This window comes from Neophocaena asiaeorientalis, unplaced genomic scaffold (assembly GCF_003031525.2).
Source record: "Neophocaena asiaeorientalis asiaeorientalis breed wild unplaced genomic scaffold, Neophocaena_asiaeorientalis_V1.1 scaffold134, whole genome shotgun sequence".
Lineage (NCBI taxonomy): Eukaryota > Metazoa > Chordata > Mammalia > Artiodactyla > Phocoenidae > Neophocaena > Neophocaena asiaeorientalis.
Window position 1 is genome coordinate 7,287,981 of NW_020185339.1, and position 25,253 is coordinate 7,313,233.

The window sequence follows — 25,253 nt, forward strand, 5'->3', positions numbered from 1 at the left end:
ACTGAACAAAAGCATAATTGCTCTTCACTAGTGCAAACTCATAAGTAGTGTTTAAAAAAATATGTCACTTAGAAGCAATATGGGCTCAACCCACATTTGCTCTTATTATCATCCCCGCCTATTACAAGCATCCACCAGCGACGCATAACACTCATGACTTCTTTCACAGAGGTGCTGTGAAAAACATGCTTAAAGGGAGTAGCAGCCACTCTTCGGTTCCCATGGATCCTTCTGTTTATTTTCATTAGTCCTACCTATCCTGATACTTTTCAGCCCTGAACACATAGGTCTGTTTGTATTTTCATGACTTAGTGAATAATGGGAATAAAGTGTACTGTTAGCTGATACCTGCCCTTTCTCATTTTCGCTAAAAGGTCTCTTTTTTAAAATAGGAAAATATATTTGTTGATCGCTCAAGGATGGCCCCAAAGACGCCAATAAAAAATGAACCAATTGACTTATCGAAACAAAAAATCTTCACTCCAGAAAGAAATCCCATCACTCCTGTTAAGCTTGTCGACAGACAGCAAGCAGAACCATGGACACCCACCGCTAACCTGAAGATGCTCATTAGTGCTGCCAGCCCAGACATAAGAGACCGAGAGAAGAAAAAAGGACTGTTCAGACCCATTGAGAACAAGGATGATGCATTTACAGACTGTCTGCAGGTAAACAGGCTGTGCTTCTAAGACCTTTCATAGAATTTTAAAATGTTTACCTGATTATTAAAAAGTCACAGAATTCTCAGTTTTTCGGTTACTATTGAGTCAAAAGCAGTACTCCACTTAATCTTTTTATTTATTTACAGCTGAAGTGGAACTCTTATTCTATATCTCATTTTTCATAATGAATGCTTTCTTTTCTTCTGTATGATACTGTCTTCACCAGTACACATGTTTAAATGATAATTTTTTTAAGCAATGATATTTAATAATTTTGATTTAATGAAGAAATTTGGATTTTTTTTAATGCTGCCATGAATTATAATTTTTGCTTTGATTTTAAGGGTAATATTAATCTAAATGTTTTTGACTTGGGGAATTTTATCATTCTCACGTATGTTCAGTTCGTTGGTTTGGGGCTTTAAAGTTAAATCATCTTTAAATTACCTGTCCTGTAGGGAACCAGAGCTACTGAACAAGCAGCATATCTATACTTTTAAAAAAAACTTTTTCCTGGGGCTTGAACTGAGCCTTTTTCAAATGTGAGTTGATAAGACAAGGACACTAGTTTAATGTACTTACAATAAGAAAGAATAACGAAGAATAAGATTTAGCTCCCCTGTTCAGTTCCATCAACCCTTGGTAAATTGTGAACAATAAAGAGTTTGGTGACACACTGCAGGCAAGTACATCTCAAATTTTCACGTTAATAGGAATTACACAGGATCTTAGGAAGAGACAGATTCTGATACATCAGGTCTGAGGTGAGGCCTGAGGTTTTATACTTCTTAACATGCTCCTGGTGGTGCTGATCTCAGTCTAACAAGCACGCTAGTAGCAAGGGTGTAGCAACCTATAAATCAAGGCTGTAGCAACCTATAAATGACTGCATTGTTCATTTTTTATTTTAAACAGTAGACTCAGCCTCAAATCACAAAGGAGGAAAAGTTCAGTTCAGAGAAAGCAATAGGTAAAATGTTAAGAAAATTAGATTAGGAAATGCATTTTAACCAGAATCTAGGATGGTATGGATTTAGATGTTCCCCTCCACTCGCCAATACCACCCATTGCAATTTCTCTGTTAAGATGTTAACTGTGACATTTCCCCCCTCCCTCTGTCTGCCCTCTGTAGCTTGATGTTGTTGGGGACAGTGCTGTGGACGAATTTGAAAAGCAAAGGCCAAGCAGAAAACAGAAAAGTTTAGGACTCCTGTGCCAGAAGTTTCTAGCTCGCTATCCAAGTTATCCACTGTCAACTGAGAAAACTACCATCTCCCTAGATGAAGTTGCTGTCAGTCTCGGTATGTATCGTGGGATCACCTGGAGGCCTGTCTCCAGTTACGGTGAGAAGTTGATTCCTCGGGCAAGCCAAAGGCTTCAGATCACCTCCTTTACTAAGTAAAGAGCTGACCCTCAAAAGAGTGAGGACAGGGGCTTCCCTGGTGGCGCAGTGGTTGAGAGTCCGCCTGCCGATGCAGGGGACACGGGTTCGTGCCCCGGTCCGGGAAGATCCCACATGCCGCGGAGCGGCTGGGCCCGTGAGCCATGGCCGCTGAGCCTGCGCGTCCGGAGCCTGTGCTCCGCAACGGGAGAGGCCCGCGTACCGCAAAAAAAAAAAAAAAAAAAAAAGAGTGAGGACAGAGGAGCAGGTAGAGCTTTTCTTCTGTCATCATCATTATGCATAGAATTCCAGGAAGCCTTTTAGGCCTGAGGGTCAAACAAATATTTGGTTTTTTTAAGCTTAAAAAATATGTTTACAGAAGACTCACATTACAAATTAATATCTAATATCTTAATCCCATGTTATTTCAGACAGACTCAAAAGATATTTAGAAATACCCTTCTGTTTATTTTTTAAAATGCTTCAAAGAGTTCAGAACTGGTGTTATTTTTGTTATAAAGCACGATTTGAAAGCAAGAGCATTATGTTTGAAGCCCTATACTGTGACCTTCACAGCAAGTCTGCCGAACTAGTAAAAGCACATCTGGATATAACTCAAAGAGCTAAGCCTTATAACAAAGAGGAATACAGCCATTCACATGGCGTGGGTGTGTGTAATGTGCAGTGGTGTCTGGACTATAAATATGCAGACTGCCGATTCAGAATAGAGCCTCCTAGTGGACGTGGATTGCAGTTGGTTTCAGAATGAACATACTGTTGACAAATAAGTAGAAATCACATGATTTGAAGATGTCAGAGTGTCCCCTTAAAAGATTAGGAGGGTTTGCATACAGGGGAGAAAAAGGCTCGAAGAAATCAGCCCAGTAGGCTTTATGATAGAGTATATTTTTAGTTTGTTTATTAGTTCTATATCTTCCTGTAGCTCAAAGAATGTGACCCAGTAGATGATGATCACTCTGAATGATTCAAACTGATGGCTAAAAAGATTTTATTTGCTGGAAATTGAGGTAATGAGGAACCAGTGTGTTGTGATGGGAAGACCATGGGCTGTACTTTGAGTAAGACAGAGCTGGATTTCAAGCCCAGCTCTCTAATTTATAGACTGTGAGAGCTTTAAAAAGTTAATTATTCTTTTCTCAACTACAGCCTAGGGACCATAGCACCTACCTTGCAGAAACTTAGAAAAGTTGGGGATAATGTCAGTAACATGCCCAACTCAGAGCCTGGCTTACTCTTATTGCTACATGGAACAGTTTCTACTCAGCTCTCATTAGAGGTACTCCCCCCACCCCCTCCACCATCTTCAAGCCATCCTGTGATCCTCTACAGGAAGCAGAGGGCTTTGACGGGGAGCCATTTTAGAACCCGGAAGTAGAATACAGTATTCTGGCATTGGTAGCAATGAACCAAGAAGGGGAAGGTGAGCCAGCTGGACAGAGGCTTGGTGTAGACATAGCTGAGGAACCGGGTCCGGAAACTAGTCTTAAGAAGATGAGGGTTGGGACTTCCCTGGTGGCGCAGTGGTTAAGAATCCGCCTGCCAATGCAGGGGACACGGGTTTGAGCCCTGGTCCGGGAAGATCCTACATGCCGTGGAGCAACTAAGCCCGTGCGGCCGCAACTACTGAGCCTGCGCTCTAGAGCCGCGAGCCACAACTATGAGCCCTCGTGCCACGACTCCTGCAGCCCGCGCGCCTAGAGCCCGTGCTCCCCAACAAGAGAAGCCACTGCAGTGAGAAGCCCATGCACTGCAACGAAGAGTAGCCCCCGCTCGCCGCGCAACTAGAGAAAGCCTGCGCTCAGCAACAAAGACCCAACACGGCCAAAAATAAATTAAAAAAAAGAAGATGAGGGTAAAACAACAGATCATACGATGTCTTTCTCATTGGGGTTCACGAAGCCACCTTCCTCCATATACCCAGGCCACATCAAGAGTCCTTGCACTGATATCAGTGCAGAAGACAAAAGATTAGATGTTGGAAAGCTACATTACAGGTCCCAGGGAGGACAGAAGAGTGGGATCCTACTCTCATATGGGCTGTAAATCCCCATGTTATAACCGCCTGGAACAGAATGCCAAAGATTTTTGCAACAGCTTCCTGCTGTCTCACAATTTCCAAGACCTGCCAGATGAACCTGCCATCTCTCTTCACGTGAGATCGTAAAAATGGAGTCCCTTCCTAGAAGCTGTTTCAGGGGTAACCATCTCCTGGCATTGAGTCTAAACTCCTGCTCTATCCCAGGTCACAAGCTTTAAGACCATATTTTAACCAACGATGTGCAAAGCATTCAAATTGCATTCATTCCCAGTTTCTGGTCTCATGTAGATTCGATACTGATATTATAGATAAGAGGTTAAAGAACTGGGAGTGACTTTAGTAAATGGAAAGTTACACAGCCTGGGAAACTATTTATTGGGCTGAGATGCTCTTGATAAGCTCTGTGGGGCATAAGGGAAGCATGGTAACAATTGGTAAATCTCCAAGGGCATAACTAATGCCATGCCTACGATTAATCGGATTGCCTTGAATACAAAAGAAAAAGAAGGCTCAATGCCAGGGAAGACTTTCCTGGCAGAGCAAGCCCCAGAGTTACCTGCAGGACTTGAGACCTGTGACGTGGGAAGTTTAGGTGCACCCAGCCAGTGGACAGTTAGTCCAGATTGCGAAGGTGAGTGATTATTCAGACAAGTAGCTGCCTATGGGCTTTTGCCAGCACCACCTTCTGAACACTTATGGTGCATAGCAAGCATCATCTTCCTCTCTTAGTTGTCCAAATCTTCCTTTATTTCTTGAGATGTCTAGCCACTAGATGGAGACTTAGCAGCTTGTGTCTAATACAGAATAACAAAACAGCCAGACATATGGCTGGCCCTGGGCTGTCTCAGTTGCATTCACATGACATTTCTAATGGGAAGGTTTGTAACGTTCCACTCTCAACAAGATGTGTTAATATATGAAAACAGACTGGAATAAGGAGCCAGGCAGATCCGGACAAGGGGCTGCTGACTGCTCTGGCCAACACCTTCCAGCAGGCATCTGGCACCAAAGCCTGGGCTTTTGAGAGTGAAGAGCCTTTCCAGGTCATGAGCCGAAATGTTCTGACTGCAAAATGCCTTTTCATGCATGGGGTAGAATTTCCTCTCAGCTCCACAGTTTTCATTGTAACCTGATTTATTTCTTGTGTTAAATCTTTGAAAGGCCAAGAGCTATGTGCACCAAGTCTGCGCTGATTATAGAACAGCTCTTGGCAAGTGAAGAGAAAGAAGGCATTTTTGTAGCTGGGCCAGTCTTCTGAGAGATGCCTGGAGGCTTTTGTTACGGATACTTAGGTGAGAGCACAAGGGGCCAGTTGAGTCCCCAAAGCCTAAGGGCCTATTGCATAACAGGATGAGTCAAGATGGAAGATTTAAAAATCTGTTTCTACTGTCACCTCTTATGCTAGCAGGAATTTTAGGTATCTCCAGTGCCACGCAGGAAGTTCTGATATTTACCAAATAACATACAAAGAGTAGATAAATTAACACCTATCAGAAACCCTTTAAGTTTATGATCACATTTAATGCTCATCATTTTATGAGATAAATACTAAGGCACAGAGAGATTAAGTAACTTCCCAGGCTCACCCGACTAGTAAGGGATAACGCAGGGATTCCAATTCATGCAGTCTGACCCTGAAGCCCCCGCACTTAACCAGCGTAAATATTTTTAGTAAATTCAATAGACTGCTCGTAATCCTGGCTATTTAGGGAGTGTTGGGAAAGTGGGTAGGGAATTGATGAACTGGATGGTCAGCCTCTGCTAGAGTTTCTGTGCTTTATTAATGGGCTGTTTGGCAGGATACAGTGAATGGGAGCCCAGGGAGAGTTGTCCACAGGTGTGATGAGCAGAGGGCGGCCTGTACGTTGTTCCAGCCCTGGCACTAGCTTCCTCCAGCAACTTGAGAAGGGTGCCCAAGCCCTTGACTCCTGAGTTGCCAGTGCAAAATGGGAAACAAAATATTTACCATCTGTTTTCCTTACTGGCCATTAAGAGAATTAACAAGTAATTTTTTCACATCATTCAAACTCCAGGAAAGGAGAATATGGTCCAATAATGAGTTAACAGTTACTGGACACAGTTCTACAGTCTGTATAACTAGGATTACAAGTCAAAATCAACCATCCAACATTCATCAAGCATTTATTACTGTGACGTGTGTTGCTGAAGCCCACCAGTTTTAACGCACTGAAATGTTCATGTGGTTTGCCTAACAGGTCCAAAGAAAGTTGCTCTACTATTTATGTAATACAGATGGAACTGTCATCCATCTCAAGGTGGATGTTTATCCTAGATCTTATCGAGAGTTGGATCCCAAGAAGAAAAAAATTTCTTTTGCTTGCATTCATATAGTATGAATTTGTTGAGCAATTATATTTGCTGGGCAGAGTATCACACAAAATAGTCCACAGACAAGGTCCAAGCCTTCAAGGACTTTATACTCAAAAATGTTGGTCGGCATGATGATGGCTGGCTTCTCTTTTTCAAACAGGCGTTGAAAGGAGACGCATCTACGACATTGTGAATGTGCTGGAGTCGCTGCATCTGGTCAGCCGGGTGGCCAAGAATCAGTACGGCTGGCACGGACGGCACAGCCTGCCCAAAACCCTGAGGAACCTCCAGAGGCTAGGAGAGGAGCAGAAATACGAAGAGCAGATGGCCCACCTCCAACAGAAAGAGCTCGACCTGATGGATTATAAATTTGGGGAACGCAAAAGAGATGGCTGTCCAGATTCCCAGGATCCACAGTTACTGGATTTCTCTGAACCGGACTATCCCTCTTGTGAGTCCACGGTACCCACACGAGTAATGGCAGGGAGAGGGCGATGGTGTCTTCTGAAGAGAGTCACTGCTAAGATGGGAGGAACCAAATGGACCACCCTGGAGGGAGATGTCCTCTTATTCTCTCTCCTGAAGACAGGGAGACAGATGGCTTCCCGACTGGGCTGCCCACTCAACCTCACTGAAAAACTGTCTAGTAGCAGTTTCACTTGGTATTTGGTGTGTTTGGACCGTAGATCTCGAACAGCGCTCCCGTTTCAGATTGACAGCCCCATGCTGATTCCTGCTTGTGAGCCTTTAAGGAAAATTTACTTGGAAAGAATTTCTCTCTCCAAAGGATCCTATTTGTTTAATTATATACTGGAGTAGATGACTTAGAAAAGAACCCCATTAGCAGAAAATACTGATTAGAAAGATGAACAACCTTTATTTGATGCAGTTTTTTTTTTTTTTTTTTACTTATATTACATTGTTCTTCCCCTCCCAGCTCATATTTATGCTGTCCCTCCTTTAACCATTGATCTGCATTCTCACCCTGCTGCTCCTTGCTAAGATAATAAAGTGCAGGTATCCCTAACGTTTCACTTGCTTTTATAAGCAATAGGAATGGAAGGGTGGGCCTGGCTTTCGTTCCATTTACTACCTCATGCCTTTTAATTCCACCCTATGAGCCAGTTCTTATCCTCATAACCAGAGGAGACAGCCATCTGTCGGCGATGGTTTGCCTGCCATCAATGGCAACACACATCTAATCAGTGTCTCCTATTTACTTATTATTTCTTCACTTATTTCTGAAAAGCAATGGAAGAGGTGGGTGCCTACTATGTGGAGGGTACAGTCTAGCTATTGTGGGCTCAGAGACATAAAAGTGGAGACCTTGCCATTGAGGGAAGAGTTGATGTTCTGAAAATAGTTCCTGGTCCCTAACTCTATCCTTTTATCCCTCTACTTTGATCTTTTCCAAAACTGCTTCAGGAAAACTACTTCATGGCTTCTATTCAATGAAGTATGAATATAAAGCATTTCAGAATTTATACCTACTGTAATTTTATGACCCACAAGAAAATCTGTCTTATTTCTTTGTGAACCATCTTTTTATGATGTGTGTCCAACAGGCTTCCGCTGATCACTGTAACAAGAGTGATGTTTCCATCTGCTGATACAGTTAGATAGGTCTGGCAAACTAGAAGTACAGTCTCTCTTGTGGTAAATTACGTTTTGACGCTTTTGTTTTATTCCCTTTGTAGCATCTGCAAACAGTAGAAAAGATAAGTCCCTGAGAATTATGAGCCAGAAGTTTGTCATGCTGTTCCTGGTCTCCAAAACCAAGATTGTTACTCTTGACGTGGCTGCCAAAATACTGATAGAAGAAAGCCAAGATACGCCGGATCACAGTAAATTTAAAAGTAAGCATCTTCACCTAAATCCACTTATTAGCACAGAAAGAGTGGGATGTCATATGCTGATGTTTGCTGCCTCAGAGATTTAAAAACTTATTTTTTTTTTTGAGACGTGCACTCCTTCCTGCCTTCATAAAGGTTCTTGGTGCTGTGAGAGGTAAGCTGGTCACATACCAGAATTCCTGTGAAAGTTCTGTCCGATATGCCTTTTCCCCGGCAGAGTGGATGGTAGAAGCAGAATGGCATCCCACAAATGCAGGTCAGGGAGGATGTAAGAGGCTTTGCATTTCTCTTTAGTATCGCTGCATCCAAGACGGAATGTCTGAGTTTTCTTTCCCTTCTTTCCTTGCCCCCTGCATACTCTTCTGATGGGTGGACATGAAAGTTGTCTACAGGTAAGAACCAGAGGAATGAGCAGGGTAGGGTATAGGGGTGGTGGGACATGGCTGCTGGACGAGGAAAGTGTTTCCAAGTTTCACACCCCGTGCATCTTCCTTTTGCATCAAACCTGGGTCCTGAGCCAAAGGCCCCTGGCTCCTGGTAGCTCATTCAAGCCCTGAGAAACCATGAGCTGAACATTCTCTAGCTTTTTTTTGTTTGTTTCCAGCTAGAAGTATAGCCACCCTGTGGGAGAAATGACTAGATAAAATCCAGCTCTATCAGGATTGGGAAGACTATGGCATCTGGGGTGAATGCTTGATGTTTCTGGTCGGTAATCAAAGCCCTTTGCTTGATCCTAGCCCTAAGTTCAAGTAGGTTTCCGACCTATACGTTGATTTCTTGAGTAGAACTTACTTTGTGGGCATCATCCTGCCTGTTTAATGTGTTACCACCCCTCTGAATTTCTCCCCCAATCCCTGTACTTTCAAATGTCTCTCACAGAACCTCTTCAGGCTCAGGGAATGCCCATCCCACCCCTCCCCCGCTGGGTGGCCAGAACACTGGGATTAAAGGTGAGGCGCTGCCTGTCTTCAGCACAGTCATACCTCGTAACCTTGAGCCCTAGACAGTCTGTGTGCCCAGCAGTGCAGCCTCTCAGGAAGCTCTGGGGAATCCCTGTCATTTTCACAGCCTAGCTGCCTGATGGAGCAGGTGCCACCACCTCCTGCTGGAAGAAACTCCAGGCAAGCTTTTGACGAGCCACAGATCAGAATTACATTTCCTAAGCCTTTCATTACAGCCCATTTCCCTCTCTTGGTACGTTTGCAATCACAGCGATCCTGGCCTGTCACCAGGTTCCTCTTGTACGAGGTGTGAAGTTGTGGAAATGGGAGAACACAGTGACCTTCCCTTAGTAGTGTCATCAGATACATAAGTCCTGGGTGATTTCACGCCGGAGCCACTGGTCTCTTCACGCTACCCCACTGCTCTCTGCTAGAGGCTTATATATGGTGGCTAGAAAGTGACCTGTCACATAAACGAAAACGTAATGGTGTTGCTGACCAATGTATGGTGTGACCGCAACTGTCTTTATATCTTCTAGCAAAGGTACGACGCCTCTATGACATAGCCAATGTTCTGACCAGCTTGGCACTGATAAAGAAAGTGCATGTAACAGAAGAGCGAGGCCGGAAACCCGCCTTCAAGTGGATTGGGCCTGTGGATTTCAGTTCCACTGGTAAGGCATGGTTTTGCTAGGGACCATTTTATGTATAATCCCCAGTTCTTTTCCAAATCATACACCCACCACACAGTGAGATTGATCTTCACCTTCATTTCCCATCACCCACATCACATTCAAAATTAGACTAGTGACATCAGTCTTGGAACAATGAGCCTTAGTCTACAAATGGTTGTGCTGGTTGGCTTACACACAGATAACTTAGAACCTGGCAGTTTCTGGAACTATTAAATCACAGCTCTTTTGCATTTTTTATTTTATTCCAAAGTTCCTGGAAGTTTGGGACTGAGGCTTCATAAAATAAAAATTTTTTCAATTTTTTTAAATGACACTTCTTTTGAACTCTGGTTGTTTCTGCATTAGCAGAATAAAACATTGTTTTTCTTTGAAATTCCAGATAATGTAAAAATTATATCAATTACTATCCCAAAACTAATATGTGGTAAGATGGCTTCTAAATATAGTATGGATGTAATGAACACCTTTTTTGTAATTTATTTTAAAAGTTGCTAATGTCATAATTTTACTAAATTAGAGCAAAAGAGGGTATTGTCTTCTGCTTACTTCAAAAGTAATATTTGCACAACCGGGGACTGGATCCTTCTGCACCAGCTACTTTATGTATGGCTATGCTGCCTGGAAAAAAGCCATTAAAGTTATTTTTAAGTTACCTTTCCAATTTTAGTCTTAGTATAAATTCCGGCACTTAACCCAGGCTTATAACAGATATCGCTCTCTACCTCATTTATAACACATTATTCACTTAGGAACTAGATGAAACCACTTAAAATCAAGTCTAATTAATTCAACCCAGCAAGTACTTACTGCATGTGGACTATACAGGCATACTTCATTTTATCGCACTGTGCAGATACTGTGTTTTTCACAAATTGAACGTTTGTGGCAACCCTGCGTTGTCAGGTGATGCTTAGCATTTTTAGCAATGAAGTATTTTTTTAACTAAGGTATGTACATTGTTTGTTTAGATGTGATGGTATTGCACACTACAATATAGTGTAAACCTAACTTTTTTTTTTTTTTTTTTTTTTTTTTTTGCTGTACGCGGGCCTCTCACTGTTGTGGCCTCTCCCATTGCGGAGCACAGGCTCCGGACGCGCAGGCTCAGCGGCCATGGCTCACGGGCCCAGCCGCTCGGCGGCATGTGGGATCTTCCCGGACCGGGGCCCAAACCCGTGTCCCCTACATCGGCAGGCGGACTCTCAACCACTGCGCCACCAGGGAAGCCCCGTAAACCTAACTTTTTTTTTTTTTTTGCTGTACGCGGGCCTCTCACTGTTGTGGCCTCTCCCATTGCGGAGCACAGGCTCCGGACGCGCAGGCTCAGCGGCCATGGCTCACGGGCCCAGCCGCTCGGCGGCATGTGGGATCTTCCCGGACCGGGGCCCAAACCCGTGTCCCCTACATCGGCAGGCGGACTCTCAACCACTGCGCCACCAGGGAAGCCCCGTAAACCTAACTTTTTTTTTTTTTTTGCTGTACGCGGGCCTCTCACTGTTGTGGCCTCTCCCATTGCGGAGCACAGGCTCCGGACGCGCAGGCTCAGCGGCCATGGCTCACGGGCCCAGCCGCTCGGCGGCATGTGGGATCTTCCCGGACCGGGGCCCAAACCCGTGTCCCCTACATCGGCAGGCGGACTCTCAACCACTGCGCCACCAGGGAAGCCCCGTAAACCTAACTTTTATATGTACTGGGGAACCAAAAAATTCATGTGACTCGCTTTATTGCAGTGGTCTAGAACCAAACCCGCAATATCTCCGAGGTTTGCCTGTTCTAATGCCGTGAGAGATTCAAAGACGTATGTGATACAGCCCCTGCCAGCGTGAAGTGTACAGCTTTGCCACTTTCTACCCCTCTGCTTCTGGCTTCTCCTGGTCTTTTCACCTGTGAAGCTCTCTTCCCCCTTTCAACATAAAAATATTCTACTCAACCTTCAAGATGTCACTCAAACATCAGCTCTTGCATGAAGTTTTTCCCTGATCACCCAGAGCAGAGTGCCTCATCTAAACGATTGCAGTTTAGCATCATGCTATTGTACTTGGTGATATTATGCTTTGTCCCCGCTGTACAATTTTGAGGGCAGACACAGTTTTTATTCACCTTTGATTACACCCTGGTACCCAAATCAGTGCTTTATGCACTTCAGTTGGTTAATGAGCTTCTACTGAAGGTGTATAATTAGCACACATTTGAAAATTAGATAACTCTTAAGCACTACACATGGCAGTAGTGGCTCGGTAGGAATTCAGAGAGGATATGGGTTAAGTTCTTCCCAGTGATCTCTAAGGGATCACTGTTCTGATGTCCAATGTCTTGAGAGCCATTGTTTTATATATTTTGTCCAATATTTTATTTGTTGCAGGAAGGAGTGTAGATATGATCCATTACTATCTTGACCCATTTTCTTCTTTTTGATACTATAACTTCTGATTTTTTTTTAACTTCGGATTTTCTAAACAGAACATCTGTTGGGGTTTTGTTATAAGAAAAAGAAAACTGTAAGGTGATTTTCTTTTTCAATATTTGTGTGTTTTAGAAAATGTAAGTCTAGCTGGGCCTTTCAGTTTATTAAATCAGTCTTATAATTTGAATGTACATGCTTTGAACTTACAAAAAAATAGCACAGATGAGCAGGGTAGGAATGACTATCTGAACAACAGGGGTCGTTTCTTTGTAGAATATAGGCCTGGTTCTGTATAGAAATTTCTGTCCTGATTTCACACAGGCTTATTTAAGCATAAAATGTGCCTCCGAGGCCCAGCCTTCTATTATCCTCACTGTTCTGCAGCATTTCAGCCGTGAAGTTTCTGCTGACCTTATTCCTTTGGTCACTTAGTAACTGAGCCTCCTACCGCATAAGAAAGAAATAATAAAGCATAATAATAGAAAACAGAGGTTCTTATACTCATTGCCCTAGGGCTGTGGCGTAAGAGGCTGATCTCAATTAACGTTAAAATCTCTAAATCTGCACGTTGGGCTGAGTATGATTGGGTTTTTCTTGGATATCTCTGCCCAAAGAAAGCATCTAAAATGTCAGGTCCATTCTAATTTGGGTTATAGAACATCCTGTTCTACTTTTGTTGCAGTTTAGATAATTTTAGAATATATATGGATTCAGTCTTACTTTAAAGTCATCCACTAACTTTTAAAAAGGACTAGTACAATACATTGAAAGAAATTGGGGTTTGACACAAGGCTTATAAAATTCCTTTGATTGTCTTAGTTTTTAATTTATAGGGTAGCTCCATTACAATGATAGGTCCTCAAAGCCATATCTTAAAAAGGCTAAAATTATCCTGAATTATAGCTGTATAACAACACTACCAATTCTCTTATTTATTTAGATGAAGAAATAGTGGATGTTTCTGCATCTGTCCTACCAGAATTGAAAAGAGAAACATACAGCCACATTCAATTATGTGCAAAACAGAAGCTTGCTCGACATGGCTCCTTTAACTCAGATCAGGCTTCTGAGAGGATCCAGAGGAAAGTGAACTCAGAACCCAGCAGCCCTTACAGAGAAAAACAAGGTATCTGCCTTTACTTAATCCATGGAATCCATCAGTCACCATGTAATTGCAGCCCGACCCATGCACTGTCATTTTAAAGTGAGCTGACTCTAGGCTGTGCCTGTTTTATTCACTTACCTCAAGTGAAATGATTTGGGGGTGGGGGGCGGGTAAAAGAGTTGGTGACTTCAAGGTTATAAACATAGCCCCATGCCTGAAATTATTCTAGCCGGCCTTAAAAGATTGAAGATCATTTGGTTTGCCATGGTTGGCCTGTTTGATGCATCTCAGCAATTCATCAGACTTACAAAGCAATACTTGCTTTGTTTTGTTTTCTTACTAATCTTTGATGAGACCTGCATTCACCATTAACAGCTAGCTTCTGGACATTTCTCTATTTGAATCAAAACCAGAATGCATTTGAGATAGTCTTATAATCCCTGAGCTGTGAATAATGAATCCTGCTGTATATAATTGGTGTGTATAAGTCCCCTGCTATATTCACTAGACCTTCATTTTCCTTTTTAGGGTCAGGTGGCTACTCCTTAGAAATCGGAAGTCTGGCAGCTGTCTACAGACAGAAACTAGAAGACAATTCACAGTAAGTAGTCTTAAAAACTCCAAGTGTATTTTTTTCTATTTCCTAGTCTTAACTTTGACTAAATTGAAATGCCACCCATCAAAAGGTAAAATTTAACAGTCCTGCTCAAAAGTCAGTCGTTTGTTTATTAAGAATTATGTAAGTTTCCCCCTTGTGCCCAACACTGTGCAGGATATGGCATCAGGGACACAAAAGTATGAAAAATTTATTCCCCTAGGCCATGAAAGCTTACAAGGAAAAAGATAAATAAAAAGACAAATACAATGAGAAAAGACAAGTCACTGCTAATGTGACACTGAGAAATGACACATCATAGTCCCATGAATCACTTTGTCATCATCGTAGCTAACGTTGTTTATGAACTACCAGGTACTATTCCTGAAGTTTTATGTGTATTATCTCATCTAATATCACAAAAACAACCTTTTGAGGTTGGTACTATTATCCTCATTTTACAGAGAGGAAACTGAAATCCAGAGAGGTTAAGTAACTTGCCCAAGGTTGCAATGCTATTAAGCGACAGAGCTGAATCAGATTTGGGATCTGATTTTCAAGGAAATCATGTATTAGCAGAGGAAATGCTAAAGCGAAGACAGGAGGGGTTTATAATGCCAGACATGGGAAGAAACAGATCGTTGAGCCAGGATCAGGGAGTGGAGGGGAAATAAACTGGTTAGTCTGGCCTTAATGATCTGTCCAAATAGGATCATGAAAGGAAGTATTTATAAGAAGAGCTTGGGATATTGGAGGTAAGTAGGTCAAGTTGGCAGAAAGCTTTGAAAGCCAAATTGAAGAGTTTGGATTTATTAGATGGATGGTAAAGAGTTATTGTAGGTTCACTGGAGAAGACCATTCTGGCTGCTTTAAGCGGGTGGGCTTGGAATAGAGAAGGGCTTCAGATTAGGAGATCATAGAATAGAGCATTCCTAGTCATTCTGGTCTGCTGTGGTGCTGGTCTGAGCCGTGTCAGCTGGGGATAGAAAGAAATGGAAATCAGTATAAGACAGTGAGTCGGCAAGAGTCACTGAAGTAGAAAAGAGGCATCACAAAGAACACCTGGGTCTCAGGTGACGGTGATCTTACTGGTGGAGATGGGGAGGTTGAAGGTGAACGGCCAGAGGTAGGGCAGTGGGTGCGACCATCAGCGTGGGCACGTTGTTTCATGGAGCTGAGTGATAGCCATCACTTGTTCCGGGAGGCTGTGGTTGGAGAGCTTTACTCACCTCTGCAGCCCCGTGCACTCCGCTTATTCCCAGCACCACAGGGGGCGAGAACGTGGGCAAAATTGCTCTCAGTGATTCCCTCAGAGAGGTTTAGGGAAATCCCTGTTCTCTATTTACTAGTCCTTAAAGGAGTCTCGAAAGAGTCTTCCTCATCTACTTGCAAAATAATACTAAAAATATAAACATGCTTTCTAGTATTTGGAAATTTTTCTTTATAAAAGGCCCAGACATCGTTTATAATCTAGATTGAGGGGACTTAATTTTGAATGTGTGCTGCCTAAAAATTCTGTAGTAATATGGAGCAGAATGGGACAAGAATGACAGAAAATAATTTTGTAGATAAATTTATTTCCTCACTCACTGCCCACTTCATTTATCTCACAGAGGATTTGAGACAAACTAGGTATGTCCTTTAAATCAATGTCTGGCCTAGACTCTGTTATCTACCCAGGAGCTCTCACAGTGACTGTGAGGCCCCACTGGGTGACCTTCAGTGGGTGGATTAGCCTCTGAGCTTGTTTTCCTCCCTAGTAAACAGGGGCAGGGGGGATGGATGAGAGTAGCTAGTGTTATAATAATTATGTGAAATTATTACCCTATTATGCTAGTCATCGTAGCATCTGTGTGCCTGGGAAGGGGTACGTGCTGGGTAGCTGATGGCTGCTGGCTGTGGGAGAGGCAGGGGAGGAGCCTCTATTAACCCTCACCTGAGATCCCCCTACCCCACCCCTAACCATCCATCCAGGTGATATGGTCATCTGCCTCTGGAGTCAGCTCACGGGCTCAGAGAGTGCGCTTTAATGGCATCCTGAGGAGTATTCTCTCACTCCTGCTTTGGTACATCTCTCTTTAGGAAAGCAAGAGTCAGGAGTTGGTAGAATGTGGTAACTGGATGGGTCCCACTCTGTTTCTTTTATTCCAGGGCAGAAGCTTTTGCCAATCAGAGAGCGATACCTCCGTCAAGCAGCCTGGAGGCCGCTGCTCCTTTCCCTGGCCTCTCTGTTGACTCAGAATACTGTGTTAATGCCTTGGCCCACCCAGTACTTTCCGTGGCTCCAACGGACTTGCAGGCCTTCTCTGCCCAGAATGGTCTGAACGGACAAGGAGGTGTCTCCCTCGCCTCTGCCGCCTTGGACGCGGAGAGCCTGAAGCCAGCTCTGCTGGCCGGCCAGCCCCTGGTGTATGTGCCCTCCACCTCGCTGTTCATGCTGTGTGGGAGCCTGCAAGAGCCGCCGTCCCCGGGGTCAGGGTCAGAGAGGGACAGCAGGGGCTCGGAAGGCACAGCAGAGCGCTCAGCCACGCCCTCAGTTCAGAAGCGCCTAGGGGAGGAGAGGAAGCCCCAGGAGGAGGAAGAGCCGGCCACGAAGAGACAAAGCAGGGACTACGAAGACGGCCCCCTCTCCCTCGTCATGCCCAAGGTAAGGGGTTCCGGTGGACGTGCTAGCTGATTGGCCTGTCGACCCGTAGTTCCTTCCCAATAGAGACACACAGATAAGCTACTGAGCCTGGAATAGGAAGCAGTGCATGTGTCACTTGTATAATTAAGCCCAGGACTGGCCGCCCCAAATAATCTTGCCATGAAGCAGTGCTGTAACAAAAGTGATTTTTATAAAAATCACACTTTGCATAAAACGCTAAAAAGTATAAAGGGAAAAAAACCTACCCATGATCCCACCACATAGAGGCAATCACTGTCAACATGTTTGTATATTCTTTCCCAGTCTTTTTTGCTATACTTTTTTTTTTTTTTAACATGTTGATGAAATAATCATCTTAATCCAGGGTGCACCTGGGGTCCACAGTCAAGAATGTAGGTGCCGTTTGGCCCTCAGTGTCTATGTCAGTGCTCGGGTCACTGCTCAGAGGGCCCGTTTCCCTAGCCACAAAATGAAAAGAACAAAACTCTGAGCTGTCCACAGTAGCCTTTCGGAGGTTAATGAGATATGACTGGTCAGACTCTCAGGAAGCAGAAGCACTCTCCCTGCCGCTGTTTGTAGAGGGTCAGGGAGGCACACCTCATGGAAATCAGTCCATTAATTAAGACCCTTCCTCCTCTATGCCTTCCTCCTGCCAGAATGAATTTTTCTAATTTTGTATATAGCCTGGGGTTGCAAAACGGAAGGAAAAGACTGACTGGTATATCTATATATACGTGTCTTAGATAACCAAGACAGCTTTGGGTCAGCCCTGCAATTCTTATCAAGCCCTAAAAGCCTGCAGCATCAACACCCTTTATGTGTTCCAGCTCAGAAATTTATTTCACAGTCTAAACACCATACCCAGTTTCCCATTATTAAAATCTCCATCGTTTCTGTGCTTAAGAAATCGTAAGCCTACAGAAGCGCATGACGTGACAGTGATCTTCAGGCCGTTCCTATAAATATGACAGAAACAACTGACATACACAAATCAGGGTGGCACACAGCTGTGTCTGACCTTTTTGTTTATATGTTAGCTATTTGGAGAAAGCTGTTATTATAATTTACTGCTGGGATTTTGACTTGCTTTTCTGGTTCCTGGTTGGGTTGTGCTTAGAAACCCTCAGATTCCACGGACATTGCCTCTTCCAAGACTGTGGATAAAAGGGGACCTGCACCCCATGAAGACATTCACATGAATGGACAACTTTCTGCTGCAAAGGAGGTTTCGGGGAAGGCTACAGCAGACTGCTTCATTTCTTCTGAGTGGGGAAATCCTTCTAGGAATACAGAGATAGAAAAGCCTTCGAAAGAAAATGAAAGCACCAAAGAGCCCTCTTTGCTGCAGTATCTTTACGTGCAGTCGCCAGCAGGTAAGGGGTGTCATGTCTTCGAGTCCCTTGGGGTACTCGGGTAATAAATTTGATGTTTGAATGTTTGTTCATGTCACCCGACCAAGCTGGTGCATTGATGAGCTGCCTCTGAGTCGTTTCAGTCCTAGCCCCTTGCTTTCTCCATCGACGAAATGAAGGCAGAGGCTGCTTTCACTTTCACCAACCTCACAGATAAGGAGAAAACAGTTAGGGCAGGTAATTTATTTTTAACGCATTCAACTTTACTTGGTAAAAAGCACAACGTATTCAAAAGGTGATTCTGTTTTTATAATTCAGCTGAATCTGGCAGTGGTTCAGTTTAACAATGTGGACGTCCTGGCCACCATGTGCAGCTCACATGCTGATCTCTTCAATATTCAGAAGTGCTGACATGTCCTTGTGGTCGAGTGCAGGGCAGGAGCGAGAGGGCTGGACATTAAAACCACTTACTATCTGCGTGAACTTAAGTATTCAGCCCTCCTCATTGGTAAAACAGCAATAATAAGAGCACCTGCTTCATGGGGGTGCTGTGAAAATTGGATTAAATTTAATAAGATAATACATCTAAAGCACTTAGAATAATAGTGCCTGACGCTTAGTAAGACTCAATAAATGCTCTTACTCTTGAAATAAAGCTGAAATATAACAGATACCTAATTTTTTAAATATGCATTGTGTACATGAGGCTGCTTTCTTGCAAAGAGACTTAAAGTGATTTTCTTCAATCCCTTGTTCCCGTCACAGGTTAGGTAGGTGTTTGTTATTTCTCATTTATCTAGAAAACATTCTTTATTCCTTTAGCAAATATTTTGTTAGGGCTTCGTCTAAGCACGCTACTCAGTGTTGCTGATACCTTAATAAATAAAAAAAACAGACCCGCCTTCTTCAGAATGAAAATGACAGCACAGCATAGGGATCAGTAGCTTTTTCTGGGCCATGGGCCCTTGGACTCTATGGTGAAGGCCGTGGATTCCTCCTCAGGATGTTTACAAATGCAGAGAATTAAATACATAGGATTACAGAGGAAGCCAATTATATTGAAATCCAGTTAGAAAAGGAATTTTTTTTAATTATAGTAATAAAAAGATCTGACAGCAAGTGCAAGCCTCTCATAACCTCACAGTTGTGGGGACCGTTAGACTCTTAAGACATCTGCCATCGTGGTAACATTACATGAATACATCTGTGCTTTTTACTAGTGATAAATTCAAGGTACCGTTCATTCTGTTGTGATTTGTTGCCCGTGGTCTTAATTGAGGGAAATATAAATTTCTGTTAGAAGTTTTGTAAAAAGGAAGCTATCATTGTTCCCAACCAAGTTCACTTTCCTCCTCAGTTTGGATTCAGTGGAGCTCATGTTAATCAAGTCTCTCAGGAGACTCAAGCATCCACCAAACTGTCACATAGGTAACTGTGGGAATTCAGCGGTGGCCACTGTGGCAAGGAGACGGTGCGGGGCTGGGAGAGCACAGAGCGGGTGGCCAGGCTGCGGCATGAGGGTTGATTGACAGTGGGCTCCCGTTTGAAAGGGCCCTGAGGGGTGGGAGCTTAGATGGTGTCTTCACATTGCCCTGACTTTCACCTTGTTCTGCTTCTGTTCCAGGACTAAATGGTTTCAGTGTGCTCTTATCTGGCAATCAGACCCCCCGTGCTGTGGGACCGTCTTCAGGTCAGCTGCCGCCGCTCAGTGTTCCATGCATGGTCTTGCCATCGCCGACGCTGGGCCCTTTTCCTGTTCTCTATTCACCCACGATGCCCGGGCTGGTGTCCTCTGCTTCCAGTGCTCTCCCAAGCACGGGACCTGTGAATCTCGGCTTGCCTGGCCTTGGATCAACAGCTCACCTCCTCATCGGCCCTGCTGCCCTGGTTAATCCAAAGTCATCGACACTCCCCTCCACAGATGCTCAGCTTCAGGGTCCACACTCACTTAACCTGAGTCCGGTGATGTCAAGATCACACAGCATCATCCAGCCCGAGTCCCCCGTTTACGGAGGACATCCAGCCTCTGTGGTAAAGTTACAACAGGTGAGTCCCAAAGGTTCATTTCAGCTCCGCACAAGAAGGAGCATCACTCCGTGATAGCATTTGCCTGCGTTTAATCAGATTTTAGTCAAACAACCGTAGGACAGGGGTGCTACATCAGATTCTACCTGGCTTCCATTGTAGACCCAGAGGTATCTGCTTATTTCATAAAGCATGGAGACAGAAGGTGGGAGATCCTGTGCTTTAGAGGCAAAACTCGTTTTAGGTGTCAATCTGTTTCTTAGACTCAGGAGGAACTTATTTAAAGCATAGCTCATGGGGATTTGTGACGCATGCTGAATATTCAGATGATTTCTCCAAGCTCTCATTTCATTAGGTTAATAACGGAGACCATCCTGAATTTTAATTGTGCAGCTATAGAAAAAATCAAGGGAAACGAAAGTCTTGATACTAGCTCAAAGATTTTTAGCATCCATCATTTCATAAAATGCATTGTTTAGGAGGCAATGGCTATATGTTAATATATCCATTGTTTCCTTGATGTGTATATATATACATATTCAAAATAGATACAGATGTACATAGATAAATGTCTGTAATCGATATAAATTAATCAGTACTTTATTTGCCTCCCCCAACTCCATCTGTAGTTCAGTCAGTGAGCATTTGTTGAATTCCTGTTATTCATTAGGCATCGTTCAGAGTAATTATTTCTCTCCCAGAGAAAGAGTTACGTTGTGACCAAAAGTATTTTAGATAAGTAATTCAGGGGCTCAAAAGTTTGTTAGACATTGAAAGATACATGTTAGTTTTTAAACAAGGCGATTATAATATAGCATATGCTTCTTGATCACCAGTTACGTGCCAGGCACTGACCTAGGCAGTAAAGATGTAACAGTAAACAGGATAATGGTCCCTGCCCTTTTAGGGCACATTAAAGGGATAAATATGTAACGTGAGAGGATAAATATTAGCAAGTAAACAAAAAGAGCAAAGACACATGCACATACTACTTGCCTGGCATGATCTAAAGTGCTTTATTAATCTCATCTCCTTTAATTGTTGCAACCCTGCTAAGTTGGTACTTTTATCATCCCCATTTATGGATGAAGAAACTGAGGGACAGACTGGTTAAGTAATTTGCCCGAGGTCACACAGCTAGTTATGGCAGAGCCCAAACCCTGGCTGCAGGTGTCAGTGCCACACTTGTGACCTCTTCGCTAGGCTGCCTTTCTGCACACAGAATAAATCAGCTAATTTCCAACTGTGGTAAGTGTTGTGAAGGAGATACATTGGAGGAGTGTGACAGAAAAGCAAAGAGGATGGAACACCTGTGTGGGGATCACAGCGACACAGGTCAAGAGGGGGCTCCTACACTGTTAGTGGGAATGTAAGTTGGTGTAGCCACTATGGGAGACAGTGTGGAGATTCCTCAGAAAACTAAAAATAGAGTTGCCATAGGATCCTGCAATCCCACTCCTGGGCATATATCCAGACAAAACTATAATTCAGAAAGATACGTGCACCCCTATGTTCATAGCAGCACTATTCACAGTAGCCAAGACCTGGAAACAACCTAAATGTCCATGGATAAGAAGATGTGGTACATATATACAGTGGAATACTACTCAGCCATAAAAAAGAATGAAATAATGCCATTTACAGCAACGTGGATTTAACTAGAGATGACCATACTAAGTGAAGTAAGTCAGAAAGAGAAAGACAAATACCATATGATATCACTTATATGTGGAATCTAAAATATGGCACAAATGAACCTATCTACAAAATAGAAACAGACTCACAGACATAGAGAACAGACTGGTGGTTGCCAAGGGGGAGGCAGGACTGGGAGTGTGGGATCAGCGGATGTAAACTGTTATATGTAGGATAGATAAACAACAAGGTCCTACTGTAGAGCACAGGGAATTATATTCAATATCCTGCGATAAACCATAATGGAAGACAATATAAAAAACGAACACCTATGTGTATAACTGAGTCACTTTGCTGTACAGCAGAGGTTGGCACAATATTGTAAATCAACTCTACTTCAATTAAAAAAAGAGGGGGCTTCCAGTTCAGAGACTGGGTACAATTTGACTTCACTTCTGTTTTTATGTACTCTTTTTTGTTCCTTCTCTATTTTAGTCACCAGTTCCAGTGACCCCCAAGAGCATCCGACGCACACATCGAGAGACGTTTTTCAAGACGCCTGGCAGCCTCGGGGACCCTGTCCTTAGGAGAAGAGAAAGGAATCAGTCACGAAACACCAGCTCAGCACAGAGGAGGCTCGAAATCCCCAGCGGCGGGGCCGACTAACCTGACGCTTTGCCCAGCAGGGGTGGGATGGAGGTGCCTGAATTTCCCTGTGTTACAGGTCATGTCCTAATGGTGAACAGAAACTAGAATGCAAACCATCTGGTCTTCAGCATGCATCCTTCCTCTCTCCTGCATCCCCTGGTTCTAATGTTAACTATCCATCTTCAGGAAGCATCTATTTTCCTGAAAGTAATTGTTCCTAATTGTGCATTTCTTACCAGTTAGAGTCCAGACTCTGTTCGTGGTGTCACAGTGGAAGCACCAACTGACTGTTGTGGTTTTCATTCAAGAATCATCTTGTTGCTGGAAGGAGATCTGAACAGCCTCCTGGAGCCTTGTGGTTTTTCTAAAGTGGGGGAGGCCCGTCTAGCACTTAACTGGGTTGAGCGTTCTTGACGTGTATTCCCACTCACCCTGAGTAGATCTGTGGTGAGAGAAACTTCCTTTCTGCAGTTTGAAAAAGCTACTGCTTCCTTCGGCTTCATCAGGAAGCCAACTTCAGTTTGAATCCTATGGTATTATTTATTTTTTTCCTGAAGTGGGATTTAGTGCAAAAAGTTTACAACGAGAGCAAAACACATGTTTTTCAGGGTATGACGACTTGAATGTTTGTACTTTTTTCCTATAATTTGCCCTGCACTTACTTTACAACCTAGTAATAATGTGGATAAGTGTATATACATGACGGAATGTCAAGACCAGAATAACTGTGAAGACACACCTTGCTATAATGAACTGTGCTAACCTGAGCTGGGCCTGAGAATTAGGATGAACTCTAGCAGCCAGATAGCTGCTTCTCAATAACTGTGTGAACAGTGAGGTTTTACTGTTCGTTTGTAAAAAAAAAAATCCTACTATGTTCAGTTTCCTTCACTACATGCCCTTGTGTTTTAATTTAAATGTTAACTGTAGAACGTCAGGTATGGGATGTCTTCTAGCAATTGCTGTTTATTGAATAAATCAGGATGGTAGAAAGGAATTATATGGAAAATTGGAACCTAGTTGGGACCTTTTAGTAGAATTCTGAAGAGTGACAGCGTAGAAATTGATGTAGGACAATAGGTGATACTTTATTTTATTTTCTTTTACTTTTTTTTCTTCATGTTGGGAAGAATAAGAGGGAAAACGGACACATTGATGTTCAGAATCCAAGAATATTCAAATCAGAGTTATTTTTCCTAGAAATGCAAAATAAGAACAGAGAGTGCAGGGGATCGTTGTTCTAGCATAAATATAATTCTGGAAACTTACCAGTATCCCTTTGTTAAACCATATTACTTTAGGGTTTCATTAAGTAGCCAAACTAGATCTTTGTATGCCTAGATGTATTATTTACCTCATTGTCTCTTCAGAGTAAATGGCTTCCTCCTTCCCTCCCTCCCTCCCTTCTCCCTCCCTTCATTTTTCCCTCCATTCCTTCATTCCTTCCTTTCTTTATTCCTCTCTCCTTTTTTATACTTCTTAGATGTGGAATCTTGGTGTAGGATTTTATTTTTATTTTTTGGACCCAAGAAAATGTTATATGAAAGAATAAAGATATTAATTTAAGAGACTCTGGGAGTCTGAATAAAGTAGCTTTATATTAACTACAGGATAATATTAGCCTTATCACCCCCACAAGATTTTTGAAAACTTGAGGTAGGTAGCAAGATTAAATAAATTTGCTATTATATAAAATTTTTATCAACACTAAACTTTTAAAGTTTACAAGATGATATTTTTTCCCCCTTGTTCACAAGACTGTGAACGCTCTAGAGTTTAATTCTCTAGAGTTAAACTGGTAAAAAATGTGATTCTCATCATCAGCTAATCTAATTGCATGGTAACGATTACCCTGAACTAATATGATGGGTTCCCTATCGAAATAAAAATATGCCTTTTTCAAGTAGATTATAAGACACGTGGCATATAAATCTGCACAGGATACATGCATTTTAAATATATCAATGCTTCAGACCTTCCACAAAATATTTTCACTTGAGAGGTCTATATTTAGATGAAAACACAGACCGATTTTCCCCTCACTGTTCTTGGATGCCCACCACTTTCTCTGCTATCCTTTTTTTTTTTTTTTTTTTGTAAGTCTGTTCATGATATGACCACATAAACCTCAGAGGATTCACAGTTCTTGAGGGGTGTTAAGAAACAAACCCATAAATGAGATTATGATTCTGTGACCATTCTTAGCAGTAGAAAACCAAGAGCAGGTTCCTTTTGTTTTCAGTACCCACTTCTTCATGTGTCTTTGTGACGTGTAGAAATAATAATGCAGTGGTTGTTTCCGTCGGGAATATGAATTTGTTACAGAGCAACTGATGGTAGTGGAGCAGCTGAGCTAGACTTGGATATTAGGGGTGGTGAAGAAGCCGTGGCAATCTTGAGTCTATCATTGTATAATTTCGTAAAAGAAGAAAAAAAAAAAAAAAAGATTGTCAGTGATCCTGCTAAGGAAATGCAGCTTTGAGTCAGCACTGAGGGAGGTGTGTGTGTGCCCTACACTGTCCAGGGTTTGTGAAACCCTTTCATTCTGGTACAAGAGTTGGGGGTATAACTTTTATACTTGAATCTACCTACCAAGTTTACATTTCTCAGTTCCTTTTTGTAAGGTGCTACTTCTGTATTTAAATACCTTTTTTCCCATTGTAAAGCTGCTTTCTGCTTTATCTGTTGCACTGCTAGTTTTGTGTAGGTATTAATTTTATTGCTGCTTACTGCTTTTTTTGTATCACTCAGCTCTGCTCTTTCTTCTAATGGCTATATTATCTATATAATTTTTTTCCTTTAGCAAAGTATTAAGCTTTATAAAATAGCAATAAAAGTTCATTCATTTTAACAAGAGCTGTTGGTTGTGTTTGTTGGGCTTTCTGTGGGTACCGATTTCAGTAAAACCATTCACCGTTGC

General features: G+C 42.8%; 1 protein-coding gene across 1 annotated transcript in view; it reads left to right on the forward strand.

The window, feature by feature from the left end:
• E2F7 (E2F transcription factor 7) overlaps window positions 1-22,741 on the forward strand; it is a 29,864-nt gene extending 7,123 nt beyond the window's left edge. The window contains exons 2-12 of the mRNA XM_024737004.1: window positions 393-668; window positions 1,795-1,963; window positions 6,594-6,884; window positions 8,131-8,289; window positions 9,767-9,901; window positions 13,267-13,452; window positions 13,960-14,032; window positions 16,178-16,673; window positions 17,791-18,046; window positions 19,650-20,071; window positions 22,181-22,741. Of these exons, the coding sequence (XP_024592772.1) occupies window positions 393-668; window positions 1,795-1,963; window positions 6,594-6,884; window positions 8,131-8,289; window positions 9,767-9,901; window positions 13,267-13,452; window positions 13,960-14,032; window positions 16,178-16,673; window positions 17,791-18,046; window positions 19,650-20,071; window positions 22,181-22,351 (2,634 nt within the window). The 3' untranslated portion in view covers window positions 22,352-22,741. The remainder of the gene's footprint in view (window positions 1-392; window positions 669-1,794; window positions 1,964-6,593; window positions 6,885-8,130; window positions 8,290-9,766; window positions 9,902-13,266; window positions 13,453-13,959; window positions 14,033-16,177; window positions 16,674-17,790; window positions 18,047-19,649; window positions 20,072-22,180) is intronic.
• The last annotated feature ends 2,512 nt before the right edge of the window (window positions 22,742-25,253 follow it).